Raw genomic sequence first — 16,756 nt, 5'->3', positions numbered from 1 at the left:
GGTCTTGTAGGCCTTTAACCACCTCTTCTCCTGGAAAAGCTTTCATGACATCTGACATGTTAGAATTGATTTTGTGGTGCCTGAAGTGTGACTGAGCTAACATGTCTTGTTCTTTTCAGCACGTCAATTGCCTCCGTTGCGCTGGGAAATTATTTAGGGTCATCTTCCACATAGAAATGGTGTCCCACGAGGCGTTGAGTTTCAGCACCAAACTCTTGTTCTCCTTCCATGGCAGTCCTCTTTATCAATACATTGCCACGGCTGGCAAAGAGCAGTTGACGAACAAGTGGACCTTCTTACGGAATTCGACCACTTCACTGTTAAGATCATGGTCACAAAACCACAATGACCTGAGGTAGTCGCAATGATCTTCTCTGACCAAGAAGCTGTGAAACATCTGCTGAATGTCATAAATATTAGCAACTTCTAAACTGCAGGAGGACCCTAATCAGTCGGTTGTTTAAATCATTCAAAGCTATGTGGTTGTATTGTACACTTGAGTCGAACACAACCCTGATCTGTCTCATCTTTCTGGGGTGATAGATTCCAAAGCTTGGAAGGTACCAACACTCTTGGTCCTCTTCCAGTGCAGGTGCAACTTCGACATGGTCGTTACTAAAAAATCTTCTTCATGAAGTGGACAAAGTGGTCCTTCATCTCTAACATCTTTAGCAGAGTTCCACGGCGGAACATAAGGCGATATAGCGCTTGCTGACGATTGTTTGGCAGGCGCTGTCTTGGGCTATGGAATGGGAGGGGAGCTACCCAACGATTCGAACTGTCTTTGGTGAACTCTTTATCCATAATGCGAAGGAAGGTTTCATCTTCGACCAGAGGAGCAAGTTTGTCGAGTGAATGGCTGAAGATGCATTTGCCCAGATTTTCATGAAGATCTTTACGTAATTTGCCTGTAATATTCTCTTTCACGTGCATGCTACTCCTACATTGTTGGAGGAGCCTGGGACGTCTGTTTTCCAATATGTTTGTCTTGAAGGCATTTACACTTGGTTTGTGAGCCCGGTTGAGACGGACGTCGCCCACAATAAACCACCCTAAGTCTAAGTGTTGGGCGAAGAGAGCTTCCAGAGGTCTGTTATGCTGACGGCGTACCTTGTGGGCACGAATTATGTCTCGACCGAGCAACAGCAGGATTTCAGCCGAGTGATCAAGAGGTGGGATTTTGCCGGCTATCGCTTTCAGATGGTCATGGGGAGCTGGCGGCTTCAGGTGTAGGAATTTCTTCCCTGTTGTTGGTAATGAGATTCAATGAGGGTGGGTAGTAATAAGTGTACTTTTTGATCAGTATACTACCATGAACCCGCTTGCCCTTCTTCCTGTCGCGTCGGTGGTCGCAGAACACGTCTTGAGGGTGTATGGAAATGCACTAACTTATATCCCAAATGTGTCAAAGAAGGCAGACCTTGTCAGTGATGGGTTGCTCTGGTCGTCCAACATCACATACATTTTCTTCTTTTTGTGCGGATTTCCCGGAGTATGGACATTGACCAGAATTATCTTGGAACAGGACTTGCTTTGAAAGTTTTCCCCACAAACCTCTGTGCAACTTGAAGTGGCAACCTCCACGGCTTGTTTGCCTTGCTCCCCGCCATGCTCTGTGGTGGGTGACATTGACCTCTGAGCAGCCCATGTGGGTTGGCCCGCATGAAGGGCTGAGACGTGACGATTGCTATTACCTTCTAAATAGCATTTGTCAACTTCAGTCTTTGGCTTGATGAACATTTCTAAATATAGTTTTAAAAAAACAGATATAAATTAATAACAAATAAACAAGTAAAAATAAATAAATAAAAGAAATAACAATAGCAATATAAAAAACATTCATTTGTTTCTGTTTTTATTCCATTTTTACCCTGTACACTTATTTTGCCACTGTAGAGTGTGCTTTCTGCGTCAAATAAAATGTAATAAATTTTTTGGTAATTGAATGCAAAAATCCCCACATTTAAAGGTGTAATACATATTTGGACAATTTTGACCAGTATTTAGTTTAAAACATAATAATTGTTTAAATATATCAATAAGTGCTTCAAGTACATTATGCTTTTGTAAGGTACTTTTTTGAAACCTTTATTTTGTTAGCGCAGTCAGATCGGATGTGGCACACCGCGCTATTATTGTGAGAGGGAGGCCTTTGTTCTCAGCTTGACAATTTGAGGATTGAGGCTGTAAAAAAAAGAGAGTGCGCCTCTCAAGTTGCGACTGCTGTTTTGTTTGTACGTTGATCTTACATCAATTATGTCATTCACAAGAACACCAGCAGATGAGATGTGTTGTGGGTGTAAGGATTGTTCTTGCTAGCTTTAGCTTCATAGTTTAGTCGCTGTTTAAGGGGCTGTCTCGACATTGTTTAAGATGGGGCAGTTGTGTGTGTAAAGAATATCACATTTTTTCCCAAACAAATGTTCCTTCTCTAAATGACAACATTTCACTTACATTTATGTCAATTTCTTTGATATTCTGAGTTTAACAGCGAATTCTGTTTTATTAGCCATTTATGTTACTCAGTCTGCGGTTAACTAAACGCAGAAATCATATGCCTTACTTTTTTTGTTGAGTTTAGTAATTATAATTTGGCATATTAGTGTTGTCAAATAAAATGTAGCAACCATAGTGAGATCTCAATATTGTAGTAGAAGTGCCTTTTTTTCACTCATTCGCTCGTAATCCGTTTCACCTTTACAAGCTCCGGAATTTGCAATAATTGCCCAGCCCTACTTTGTGGTATTTCGTCATCATAGAATTGTTAATTAATTTGTAAATAATGAGTGTTTTAAGACATTTCTGAATCTCATTAATTACCTTCCCCAATGAATGTTTATGCATACGAAACATCTTTATGTTGTCATTTTAGTTGAGATAGATGCAAGACCTCTTCTTTTCAATACGAAATTTAAAGACTGGCATGATTTTATTCTTTGTGAATCAGTGAAACTGCAACTATTCAGTGTAGCTTGAAAAGGTCTTCATTTAAAAATACTGCACAACCACAGCGCCACAGAGTCTCATTGATTTTTCTAGAGCATCTGTGAAGAAGCCCTTTACAGAATTTTGGAGAAGAAGCAGGAATGCCAAAGCACTAATCGCCTCTAAAGCAAACATAAGCACTCAGTGAGCCAACCAAAACGCTGTCCACTGAAGAACAAGTATTGTGTGAACGACTCACAAACTGCACAATATTTCTGAATTGCCAAGTACGAAAACTTAAAATGCTGACAGGGAATGATTTTAAGGGAATTTTACAGTCCAAGTTGACGCCACTCTCCCTGCATGTATTAACCAAAAATCTCAAATCTGGATAGGAAGATCTTGAGCAGTTAGTACTGTTGCACTTTTGTAAAACATATCCAAAGCTTCATCAAAAAATATCAATACAAAGTGGACAAACTGCAGAAGACTCGTGCACTTTTTAAAGGGGTCATATTATGATTTTTTTTTACATTCAAAACACTTCCGTCTATTGTAACATGCAATGGTGGTGCTTTGGTGCCGTTTTTGGGCGGTCTTATTTACGTGCCAAAGCCCTCCTCCAGGACAAGCGTCCTTTGACTGCGTCTCCACCCTTCAGCCATGTTGTAGTTTTTAGCGCTTTCATATCGAGTTTACTGACAGATTTAAGTTTAGAACTATACACTATTTTGTATTAGAAATGGCAACAGCAGAGGATTCTGGTGCATGTATGAGCTGCACAACAAGAGGAAAAAGAAATTCAAGGAACTTATGACTACAACTGAATAAAAATGATGGCCTAAACCTCTGTCATGGTGATACCCACTGACGAAGCTAATGTAAAATACGTCACTAAAGTCTCAAATTCTAGCTGGTTTGGAGGAAGTCAAGATTGTTTATAAATATCTCTGCTTTAAGGAGGGTTGTTTTCAAAATTTTGGGACTTGTGGTAAACCCAAATACACAAAGCAGGTACTTACAGATAAGAAAATTTGTTTTTTTAATAATAGGACCCCTTTAAAGTTTATTTGTTAATATAGCTGCACAGTGACAGGCAGAACAATTAAGTGATCTTTCATTAGATGGCAGTGAGTACATAATTAACCTGTGTATCCACCTGTTGCCTTTGCTGCGTTTTTTTTTGTTTCGGTGGTGACGCTGTGATATGATTTGATATTCTTCTATGTGCCTTTGCTCAGTAAAAATTGGAACACACTGGTGAAGATGATGAAGATATTACTTTTTTGACTGTTGCTTACTGAATCATATTTAAATCAGACGACTGTACTGTAAACTGTGCAAAGCCATGTTACTTCAAAGGGGTCATATCATGCAAAACCAACTTTTCTTACTATTGCACCTGTTTTTGTGTATTTGGGATCCCCATACGTCCCACAAATGTGAAATCAAACCATGGAGGCATGGCGGAGACGTTCAGAAAAAACAATCTTGTCTGAAATTATTGGAATTTGAGATTTTAGTGACGTATTTTAGGGGCAGCATGGCTCAGTGGGTAGACTGGCCGTCTTGTAACCGGCAGGTTACATGATTGATCCTTGCCTGGAGAGCTCATATCGAGGTGACCCTGAGCAAGACACCGAATCCCTAACTCCTTCTGATGAGTTGTGGTTAGCGCCTTGCATGGCAGCTTTGCCATCAGTGTGTGAATCTATGTGTAATTGGGTGAATGTGATTTATAATGTAAAGCGCTTTGGGTATCATTCCAGATACAGTAAAGCTCTATGTAAATATAGTAAAGCGCTATTTATATACAGACCATTTACCATTTATTTTGCCTTATTAAGTCAGCAAAAATCTACATATATGGTCGAGGTTTAACCAAAGAGCTTTGCGCGACTACGCCGTTTTTCTTTCATTTGTGTTACCTAAGTTGTGTTCAATAAGTTATTTTTCTCAATCCTCTTGATATGGGGCAGACCGGCTCGTACATGCACATGCATCCTCTGATGTTGCCATTTATTTCTAATACAAAATAATGTATAGTTCTAACTTATGTCTGTCAGTATACTTGATTTGGAAGCGCTAAAAACTACAACATGGCTGATGGGGTGGAGATGCAGTAAAAGGGGTCTTGGCCTGGAGGAGGACTTTGTCAGGCAAATTAGACCACTCACAAAAGTGTGCATTCTGAAGAGACAAAAAGCAGCTTGAATATGGTCTTTAACACAACATCTATGCAACATTTTGACCAAAGAACCACCATTAAATGTCATGTAGAGTTTTGTATATCAAAAGGAACTGTTCTAAATGTAGAAAAAAAAACATAATATGACCCTTTTAAAACTGGACCACAACAAACAACGTTACCCCCACATCGCATTCCTGTTTCTTGCCTCTATGTTACTCACCATAACCACTGAGAGAAACAAAGTCTTTGTCCCCATCTGGTATTAGCACAGGACATTTGGCCTGGCATAACCAAATTTGTTCCAGCACTGCTCTTTCATGGAGCACACTTGGGGACGTTTTCTTTTTCTGTGATCTATCATGGCAGCTGAGATAAGTAAAGTAGTTTTACTTGGGTTTACCTCCTTTAGTATCGACAGTGGAACAACCAAAGTTTAGCAAGACTGCTGGGAGAAGGATGCATTTAAAAAAAATGTGATGCTTTTGCAACGGGTACTTGATGGTGAATTCTTGAGTATGCAAAAGAACTTGACCACAAACAGGGCCTTTGCATTGCATTGCCTAAGCTATGCCTCATGAATTTCCCTTTTTGCACTGTTCTGATATACTGTACTCTCATTTGAAAGGGGCCAAAACACACTAGTTAAAGTGTCAATCTGGTTTCCCAGAATGGTCTTTCTTTTTAAAAACATTATTGTTGTGATACATGTTTGGTCCTGCGTGCAGTATCTGTGTAGTAATAGACTAACTACCAGTTGCTCGCCACCTTATTTTGAGTAGCTTGCCAAAGGGTCATTTGCCACAACGAATAATCGATTAAAGGGGTCATATTTTTCCTTTTTATTTTATTTTTTTTTTACATTTAAAGCAATTCATTGTGATCTACATAACATGTAATGGTGGTTCTTTGGTCAAAATTTTGCTTAGATTGTGTTTTACAGACGTTTTTTAAGCTGGCATGTTTTCCACACAATAGAGCACAAATGAGGGCGGGGGTGTGTGGGTGCTGGAATCTGTAAACAGTTTTTTTTAAATCATTATTATCATTATTAATGCACACATGTTAAAAGTGCAATTTCATTGTTGTTGATGTGCATTTATTAGAAAACAGAATGAAGGTTGTGGAAAGCAAATTGTATTTTCCTTGAAATACACATTAAAGGGGTCATGTTGTGATTTTTTTCTACATTTGAAACACTTTCTTGTGGTCTACATAACATGTAATGGCTGTTCTTTGGTCCAAATTTTGCATAGATGATATTTTACAGACCATCTTTGAACTGTGCTCTGATTGTTTCTTCAGGATATGCCGTTTTGTGTGTGGTCTTATTTAAGTGTCTGCACTTCGACTCAGTCTTCTTCCCGCCAGACATTTTGTAGTGTATAGGACTTCCATATGGAGTCTATTTACAGACATAAGTTAAAACTGTACGCTACTTTGTATTCGAAATGGCAACAGCAGGATGCATGTGCATGTACGAGCTCGTCTGCCCCACAAGAAGAGCATAGAGAAAAAGAAGGAGCTGATTGAGTACAGCGTTGGACTACAATGGCGACTCGCCCAAAGATCTTGGGGTACATCTTTACCATATATGGAGATATTCACTGATGTCACCAATTGAAAAACGTCACAAGTTGGGCAAATTCCAAACGGCTCGTTTGGTGGAAGTATGAAGGAAGGCAAGATTGTTTTACAAATATCTCAGCCATGTTAACATGTTAAATCATGTTAAAATGATTTAACATTTTTAGGACTTATGCAGATTTTAAATACACAAAAACAGGTCCCAATAGGTAAAACATAGTTGGATTTGCACAATAGGTCCTCTTTAAGGCTATATAACGTGTGTCTTATCCAATTATTCATATAATTGAACTAACCAAACGAAAGATTACTCGATTACTAAAATAATTAATAGCTGCAGCCCTAAGTAAGTAAGCCCACAAACTAGCATAAGGACGTAGTTAACCACCCTACTTGTGAAATATGAGCCTATCAACTCTTACAGGGGAACTGCACTTTTCTTGGAATTTTGCCTATCATTCACAATCATTATGACGACAGATGTATTTTTTTTTAATGCATTCTAACGGGTAAATAAACGTAAATAAAAGTCAGCTGACAGTCGAGCCAGTGTGAGGTCCTTTTTCCACCCATAAAATCTATTTAAAAAAATCCAAAAAGCACAAACGATACTCCATTTACATTTCATGACTTGAATATTAACCAATTGTTAGAGATATTGTTATTATAAGCACGAACGCAGACAAACTATTTATAGCGACGCCGTGATCACAAGCTTGCATGCCAATGTGGACATGATCGACTGATCAGCTGCTTCCTTGTTTCCTTGCTCATCAAACTTTATTTTAGATCAGAAATCATGCCTCTCAACTGGTTAGTAGAAGAACGAGGACTTATTCCGACAAGTTGGTACACTTTGACCACCAATTTAGAACCGGAAATGGCGAGAACGACATGCAAAGACCCTTGGTACACCGCCTTTTCTACATGAGGATTGAGTAATTTTTTATCTCAACGGGAATATAACAAGATTCTATCAGTCAACATCCTAATGACAGCAGACATTATACAGTAAGTGATGTTCTATTATGTTTGTTGGCTCTCATGAAGTCTGCAGTGAGTAATAATCAGTGATATAGTCAGAAGAAAAGCGAACGTTGTGGTGCGTTTTTTTTAATTAATGCACTGTGTACGTTTAAAATTATCATAATATGTACCGGTAAATATTAAATGTTATTATTAATGTGCCCGTTACTACATCACATATATACTTACAGCATGTATGTACAACCTTAATGGAGGTGTTCGGATGTTTGTTAAGGGTTTTTAGGCAGAATAGACGACTCCTATTGTATGCTCTATTGTAAGCAGATTTTTGACCGCATTTATTTACTATTTAGAATGCATTAAAAAAAGACAAAACGTGTTCTTGTCTTGTCTTACACGAGGATTGTGTATGATAAACACAATTTAAAAAAAAAAGTGCAGTTCCCCTTTAAAAACATCTTTTAAGAGAGTAGCCCTGTTGTGATGGAAAAACAAATCCCTGCTGTGTTCGTCTGACGCACTGAGCTCAAACACTGAGCTGCCAGCATAATGCTATGGAGAAAACACGAGCATACAAGCAGTGGGGAATAGAGAGAATACAATAGTTTACTCAAACTATCTTTAATAATTCATGACAATTTTCACAGAGTGCTGAAAGGTATAGATATAACACAAGTCATGATAAATTAGTGCAATGTGACCAGCAAATGATTCACATATAAACAGCAATTTGGATCTTCAGCAATTTCTAAGAAACAGGAAACTGACAAATATTGTCCCTTTTTTTTCTCTGTGTTTTTTAGCAAATTACTCGGCCCTCACAAGAAGAAAAGACAGAAGACAAAAACGAAGAAGAAAAAACTGAGAAGTCAGAGAAAAAAGAGGAGGAGGAAAAGAAAGAGGAGGAAGAGAAAGATGAAAAGGAGGAATCCAGGTGGGTTGGAAGGAAATATCCCAGAGAAGGAAAAGTGGAAAACAAGTATTTTTTTAATATATTGCTAAACATTGCTGTACACCGGGCATGGCTTTCTGCAGCCTTTATTAAAACTGAAAGCAGTTGGAATGTGGAGTTGGAATTAGTGCTCAGCGCTCAAATATCAACAAGTTCACTCAGGACAGCATGCAAGTATTTATCAACACTTTTCTTCCAACATCTTTATAGCTGGCACACACAATAGTTCTTAAAGCTTGTGCCTTGGAAGTGTTTAATTGAAATGTACTCTCATAGTTTTGTAAAAATAAAAACAATTACCTGCAGTTAAATAAAACACTTGATTGCGTTGATAGTAGGGTTGTGTGATATAAATGATATACATTTGGCCAACGACAGAGCTTTTAATATCATACTAATGCATGTTGATGACACATTCTTGTTGTGTCCTGCAAGTTGAAGCGAACAAAGCAATGTAGCATGTTCGCTAGCAAGCTTGCGGCTAACATCCCACCACAGTGCAAAGCTGCCTTGAAATCACTAATCCTTGCCTCCATGTCGGCAAATAAACTGTTTTTTTACAAGTAGCATTATCACTGAAGGACTAGACGACAAGGAATAGCTAAACATGCTGCACTTCACACAGTAGGAGGATACTAAAAAAACAATTAAAACTGCTAAGCTAGCGCTCTTTAATGTAAACAAGGCGGACCGATACAAATATCAACATTTATGACAAGTATAGTATCAGTATATGGTCAATATAACAATGATTAGATCGATATCTTATTTAATTCCCCAAAAAATGTTGTTGTTTTTTTATTGTTTACAAACTCAGGAAACAAGAGCCAATAGTATTTTTGGTTTTATGTAGTTATTTTGCACTATTGACTTTATCATTTATTTATGTAATAAAAGTGAGTCGGGAAATAATATTTATAAATAATAAAATAGTAAAAAAAACAACAGTTTTTTTGTCTGATTATAATTGTGATCAAAAATGCTATAGTTCAGTGATCTAGAAAATTTGAAGTATCAGTATTGATATGACCAATACTGCCCCTGTAACTACTGGTATTGGATCCATACCCACATTTGTAATATTGCCTAAAACAAATGTAAAGTATTGACACAACAGGCGAATAAGTGCTTATTACATTTTAACTGAAATGTAGATGAGACCATCTTACAACAGACAATAACCAGATATTAACAGTAAATTAGCAAGTACATTTGAGAAAATAATACAAATGGAATTGACACAATATTTTACCGCATACGTCAGCAGCCAAATTAGGAGCATTTTTAACCCGTTTTGAAATGGTTCTATATCATTTATTTATACGCCAAATAAAATTTTGTGATATATTATCGCGGGAGGCCGCAACATATGTCGCAATGCAGATTTTAGGCCATATCGCCTATCCTTAGTTGATACTAGTACAATACAATGTTTTGTCATTTGGTTTAATTGTTTTGTCACAATGGGGAAAGTCCCCCACCCAACCCTGTTGAGTGATAAATATTTATTTTGTAGATATTGAACAACTAATATAGTTGTGCATTGTGGCTTTGAGGAAAAAGTGCAAGGTCTGTAATTGCTGAGTCAATCAGGGATAGGCTTTTTTTTCTAAGCGATCTCTTAAGCTGTTTTTTCCTCCTTGAAAACCACAGGGAAATTGGCAAGGACAAAGAAAAGTGTGACGTCGGGGAGGACGAGGACGGAAAGGAGCAAAACACGCCGCGTGGCAGGAAGACTGCCAACAGCCAGGGCCGACGTAAGGGAAGGATCACCACACGCTCCATGGCCAATGAGGCTGCCACTGTGGCGGCGGAGGAAGCACCTCCCCCCGCTTCAGAAGCTGCCGTGCCAGATCCTCCCGTGCTCCCTAAATCGGATACAGCTCAGAAGTCCATGAAGGAGCCTGTGAAACCTCCCACCCCAGTGGCTTCACTGGATGCTAAAGGTGAATACAGTGGCATGATACTCTCTAGCAACTACACAAGCAGTGAGCCAGAGTTAAATCAACTAAAAGGGATATTTAAGTAAGAAAGATGGGCTGATTTTCCTCAAAGTGATCTGTTATCTAGCCATCACAATGGCAGTGTGCTTTCCCGGCTGTTGTCATGGTAGTCGGTCATGCTACTATTTCACCTACGTGCTTATGTTCTCAGGTATCCAAGCCTGTCTCTGATAATCTTGTTTTGGCACTAATCTGTATCAGCGGTTCAATGTTTTGCAAGTACGCTAACGCCTGCTACTCCCTTCGAGCTCTGCGTTTCGCAACAGCCTGACGTTATGCCAGGTCTGCCCTGTAAAGAGATGATTTAACCTGTGAGTGTGCCCTCCCATTCACTCAACCCTCTGACCCCTGGCCTTGTTCTCTCTGTATCATAGTTTACATAGGACTGTGTAAACAGTAATCTCCCTCAGTGATTACACGGTGGCTTTAGTGTTACTTGCTGCTATAACTATCTGCAGCAGTACGGCGGTGCTAAAGGGTTGCTATGGGCCAGTTGAGATTGTGCCAGACGAGCTTAAGAAAAGAATTCTCCGAGGCCACATGGGTTCATATCTTTTTTTGAAGTCGTGCGCGGGCTCTTGTCATGAGGTGAGACGAAATGCTTTAAGCAGACACACAATCTGTTTTTGTCGCTCAGTTCAATGATCACCCAGCAAGGCTTGTCACGGGGACAACATGTGAGGTTTGCCACTGGCCCAGCAGACATTTGATTAATGTACTGGAGTGTGTGGTCATGAAACCTTTTGAAGGAGCCACCCAAGCACTGATAAATGATATGTTCAGGCTAGGTGGAAGGGGTGTACGCTCACACTAAATGCCAAGGGTACATTTGCTTCTATATCGGTCCAAATGTTGACACAGTCTCAGTCAGTGCTACAGGTGAGACCATCGACACTTCACAGTTCACTTCTGTAAATTGTGTGTTGTTGTTTGCGTGTGGAGCGGGACGAACGAGACAACCATGTCACGCAAGTGGTAGTGTGTATCTGTCTGTTTGACATTCAAAAGGGGTTGGGTCAACATCGCTGTTCCGTCTTTTCGTCTCCATCCAAGGACATTTCCCAAAGAGGGATGCACGACTCCTCCACGGTCTGGCGCTAGATCAGCTGACTAAGGCCCTCCTCCTTGTGGATTATAGAGGAGGATGGCTTTTTTTTTTTTTTGCACCGTGTGGAAGGGAGAGAGAGTATGTGAGTGTGCGAGGAGGGGAGTGACCTAAAGCGACAGTGGGAGCGAGAGGGAGTAGGTCTCGCAAATGTAAACAGATTATTATATTAGTGGCCATGAGAAGAAGCCAGCTGGAAAGAGGACAGCCTTTCTGTCTGTCTGCTTCTCTCTCTCTTTCTTTCTTGTCACTGGTGGTGAGGCTGGTTCTCTTTGCTTTGTGATTTAGCGGCCGCTGCTGAAACTGGAGAAACTTCTCGCTGGACCGAGGAGGAAATGGAAGTAGCTAAAAAAGGTAGAGATTGGATTCTTTTGTCTTTGTCTTTCATTTATTTTTGTGAGTTTTGTCACCCTTGCTTGTTCTTTTTTCCACTCGCTTTACCTTCTCAAATATGTTACCCTGCCCATTTCTAACACTCCTACAAGTGTCGATCGTTCAGCCACACAAGAATGAATGTGCATGTGTTTCCACACAAATAGGGAATTGTGGAAGTGCTCTAAGGGTTTCAGGATCCCTCATTTATTTATGAATTTCATTTAACTGGCCTGCTTTGCTGGCTTCTTAGAAATTATCTATTCAAGCCACCCATGAAGCAACAGAGCGGGACAGTTGCAGCTTCATACTTTCATCCCTTTTGAATTTTTTCGGTGTATGTAATCACACCTCAACTTTTTCTATGCCTTTCTTATGCAGATTGCGCCTCTACAGGTGTTTTAGTGTAGTTTTGTTTATTGAACTGCTAGCTTTGAGTCTAAGTAAACGGTTTATTTTCTAGACATGTGCTCCCTTAAAACAGGGCCACTCTTAACTCTGATATCATGGCCTGTGTGGCAGACATCTATAGAAATTGGGGTCGGTTGACCGATGAGACCTGTTAAGCCTTTGCTCGTTGCGTAATAGAGAGTTGGTCCTGATAACCTGCTTATCTATGTGAATTATGTCGCCCTTTGCAAGTTAAAGGGGAAGAAACTGTGATTTTGGCAATCAAATTAAATGGATGGAAATTAAATGCTAATGTATATATATACATTGCTACAGTAACAAGCAGATGTGTAAGCAGTGATTATTTTTCACCCCCAAACACCAACTCTAGGAATCTTCTCATACTAATGCAATAACTTACATAAGTACTGTGATCTGCTCTTTTTTCTTGGTGTAGCGCTTTTTTCTCTAGATACTTAAAGCACTGTACATAGTTAAGCTACATTTCAACCAGTGTGGGTGACACTGGAAGCAAGGGTAAACTGTATTGCCCAAGGAAACAACAGCAGTGACTAGGATGGCGGAATCTGCAATTGAACCTGGAACCCTAAAATTGCTGGCACGGCTGCTCTACCAACTGAGCCACCCCGGGTGTTAAGATAGTGTTTTTGTTGAGTTATTAAAATAAAGAGTGCAATCGTTTATTTATTGCTCATTTGTATTTTTTTGTTGTTTTATTATGTTACCTAAAATCTCCACTACAACCAAATAGTTTCCCTATTGGGGAATAAATAAAGTATATCCTATTTAGATATGTAACAATATGAAAATTTCATATCACTGTTATTGTGACCAAAATTGTTATTATTATTGCGGTATTGTTTAATATGTTAAAAAAGTACTAATACACACACTGAAATATTTTTTTAATAACTTCAATAAACAGACTCACTTTTAGAAAGCCCATTATTTTTGCATGGTTTGTGTTTCTTAAGCTTCACGATAACAAACAGTGTTGTGGCATCCTCTGTTCAACAGACCTTGAACGCATCATAAAAACCCCTCAGTCTGGTATTCCTCGGAGTGTAGATTGATTATTCTGTGTTAGAGAGCACAGCTAGTAGGTTCAATGTGCACAATTGAATATCTTATTTGCACAGACGGCTTTTTCTACAAGTTTAGATTGGTTATGTCGTTTATTAATGGGGAAAGACGTTTGTCTCTTGTATTCATGTTAGCGTGAGTTTTTTAAAGTGCGGTTATCAATCTTGGTTTTTCTATTATTTTATTCAGTAATATTAACCTTATTTTATTCGGTAATATTAACCTTATTTTATTCGGTAATATTAACCGTCGGGAGCTTTACCATTATTATTATTAGCGGGAGAAAATGGATGGATGGATGGATCTCTACTCCTATCCTGTCCTATTGATTCATTTAATTAATAGAGACACGCCATTCTGTGTTGTGAAAAATTGAGAGAAGAAACCAAGCATAAATTCAGCCATCAGAAAAGGCTTGTATACTTCATAGTTTTTCATTTTAATTGTTATGTTTTTAGTACCCTACAATGATTGATTTTTGCAATATAAAAACAGACCAAAACAATTAGTGTTTATGAGTGCATGTTTAGGTGACTAAATAATATATGCAAATTAAACTCTCTGATTTCCTCTTTGCAGCAATAATAGTGTTCTATATTCAGTTGTATGACTATTTGTTAACATTAGCAGTCATCCCAGTAGTACTGCAAGGGAAGGTAGGCCACAGGATTAAAAGACAGTACAAGACAGAAGAAGTTATATGCAAATAAAAACTGACCTTTGTTCTGTACACAAAAATCTGCATGGCAGATGCTGTGATATAAATCCATTGTCTGGATGCGGTAGATCACATTTCATTCATTTTTTTCATTCATTCACTTCATTAATTTATTTATTTATTTCAGGCAATGACATAAAAAAATAATAATGATTAAAAAAAAAAGTACAAAGTTGACAACACATATTAATATAAATTAATATAGTGCAAAAGGTAATGTATAGTTTGTAATGCATGATTGTCCAGTTTTGCCTGAAAGGGAGTGGGAAGAACATAATTTATTTAATCCCTTCCCCAGTTCTCCATTCAGTGATTATTCACATGAGTTTCACTGTTACTTTGTTTAAGGATTATAATGCAAATGTTATATCATAGTGGCATTACCACAGGTAACAATAATTATTACACTGTAACAATAATTTGTATCAACAATGTCGGAAGAATGAATACAACAACAATGGTAATAGACAAAATACCAACAATGGTAATAGACAACATAGCAATAATGGTAAGGAAACATTGAGCACATGATAACACTTTGAGACAGAGTACAACAGCAGGTCAAATTAAAGACCCTCATCTCTATATTTGAACCAGACCCGATGTTTGTATAATAGTTTAAATCGATTAATAGTTTGACATTGCTTGTGTTGTAAATCCAGTTTGTTCCATAGTTTTACTCCGCATACAGACACACAAAAACATTTACGAGTGGTTTGACCTCTCGGCAATGAGAAATATCCAAAGCCTCTCAAGTTATGAGAGGCTCGTCTAATAAAAAAAACATTGTAGATTAGGCGACAATAATTTGTTAAATGCTTTATATAAGATTATTAATGTATTATATTTAACAAGGTCATCAAATTTGAGCAACTTTGATTGCATAAACAGATTATGAGTATGTTCTAAATAACTAACTTTGTGATTGATCCGCACTGCTCTATTCTGTAATATGATCAGAGGATGAATTGTGTTGTGGTAAGTATTCCCCCATACTTCAACACAGTATGTAAGGTATGGGAGTACCAAGGTGCAGTATAGAGTACGGAGTGCATTTTCATTGAGGTATAGTTTTGCTTTGCTTATAATTGAGAGGCTTTTGGAGATTTTTGTTTTAATGTGTCTGACATGAGGTTTACATGATAGTTTACTATCAATTATTACTGCCAAAAATGTATTCTCATTTACGATTTAAATTTGGGTACCATCAATACTTATTTTCTGTTCATTCAGTACATTCACTAGAAACTTGCATGAAACTATATCTGTAGAGCCCCATTGAAATAATAAAAAAAAAAAATGTTAAAAGGAATTTAGAAAATAACTAATCTGTGGGTTATATTCATCTTTAAGAAACACAAAGCATGAACTATCACTACTACTATTTATCATTACAAGTCCAGCTAATTAAGAGCTTAAAAGTTACAAATAGTTTTCTATGCTTAAGTGCCGCTTTGTCTTTCACTAGGCCTAGTTGAGCATGGGCGAAACTGGACGGCCATCGCCAAAATGGTGGGCACCAAAAGTGAAGCACAGTGCAAGAACTTCTATTTCAATTATAAGAGACGTCACAATCTGGACAACCTCCTTCAGCAGCATAAGCAGGTAAGCTTTTTACTGTCATCTGTCGTGGTATGCTGTTTACAGTGCAAGTAGAGACTTTGTGTCTGCCTTTGATATTCAGGACACACGGCGGGCTCGGGCCGATATATCTCAAGGTGAAGGTCTAACCACGACTTCACCTGATGACGAAGAGGACAATGCAGATGATAGTGAAGGTTAGAGCAATGGATGTTTCAAACACGCACTGTGACACTTCGGTTTGGACTTTTAGTGCTGATTATCTTAACTAAGTCAAGGGCCAACTGGGTACAGGACACAGTATCTGATTTAATTGTTTCTCTCTCGTGAACTGTCATGCCTAATAATTATCCAGGGTTAAAAAGAGGTCAGAAGAGGAACTTCGGAGAAATGAGAAACTCAATGCAGAATGGCAGTTGATTTTTGCACTTACACTTGTTATTTTAATTGATGCCTGCATCGGTAAAAGGGCTGCAGTTGAAACAAAACCAAAAAAAAACAAGGAAGTGTCAAATAAAAGGAAACAAAATGTAGTGGAACTCTTTTACATAACAGCTCTGAGCTTGAAAGAATCACGAAAGCCTGCTACTTGAGCACAATGTGCCCATCCACATCTTGATCCAGCCTGTCTGGCCAGCTTTCCTCATCTTTGTGTTCAGATCACGCTCATTACACAGTGAAAACAGACCATTTCGCATAGCGACTGGTGTCCCACAAATAGATTATAAAGCAAACTGATGTGATTATCTTTTGTTTCCAATAAAAATGATTACCGTATATTGGTTTCAAATAGACTGTCGTTCCCTAGACAGTTGTGACAACAGCAAGCAGTCATCAGAGCTTC

General features: G+C 38.4%; 1 protein-coding gene across 11 annotated transcripts in view; it reads left to right on the top strand.

Moving 5' to 3' along the window:
* The window catches only part of ncor1 (nuclear receptor corepressor 1), a 124,351-nt gene that overhangs the window by 57,711 nt on the left and 49,884 nt on the right, over positions 1-16,756 (top strand). For 10 of the 11 annotated variants that reach the window (XM_061961966.2, XM_061961963.2, XM_061961962.2 and 7 more), the window contains 5 exons: positions 8,491-8,621; positions 10,293-10,585; positions 12,036-12,101; positions 15,800-15,936; positions 16,016-16,109. In XM_061961966.2, the coding sequence (XP_061817950.2) occupies positions 8,491-8,621; positions 10,293-10,585; positions 12,036-12,101; positions 15,800-15,936; positions 16,016-16,109 (721 nt within the window). The remainder of the gene's footprint in view (positions 1-8,490; positions 8,622-10,292; positions 10,586-12,035; positions 12,102-15,799; positions 15,937-16,015; positions 16,110-16,756) is intronic. The other variant, XM_061961961.2, reaches the window with a different exon arrangement.

Source organism: Nerophis lumbriciformis, linkage group LG09 (assembly GCF_033978685.3).
Source record: "Nerophis lumbriciformis linkage group LG09, RoL_Nlum_v2.1, whole genome shotgun sequence".
Classification (NCBI taxonomy): Eukaryota; Metazoa; Chordata; class Actinopteri; order Syngnathiformes; family Syngnathidae; genus Nerophis; species Nerophis lumbriciformis.
The sequence above is the reverse complement of the archived record's forward strand: the minus strand, read 5'-3'. Positions and strand labels throughout refer to the sequence as shown.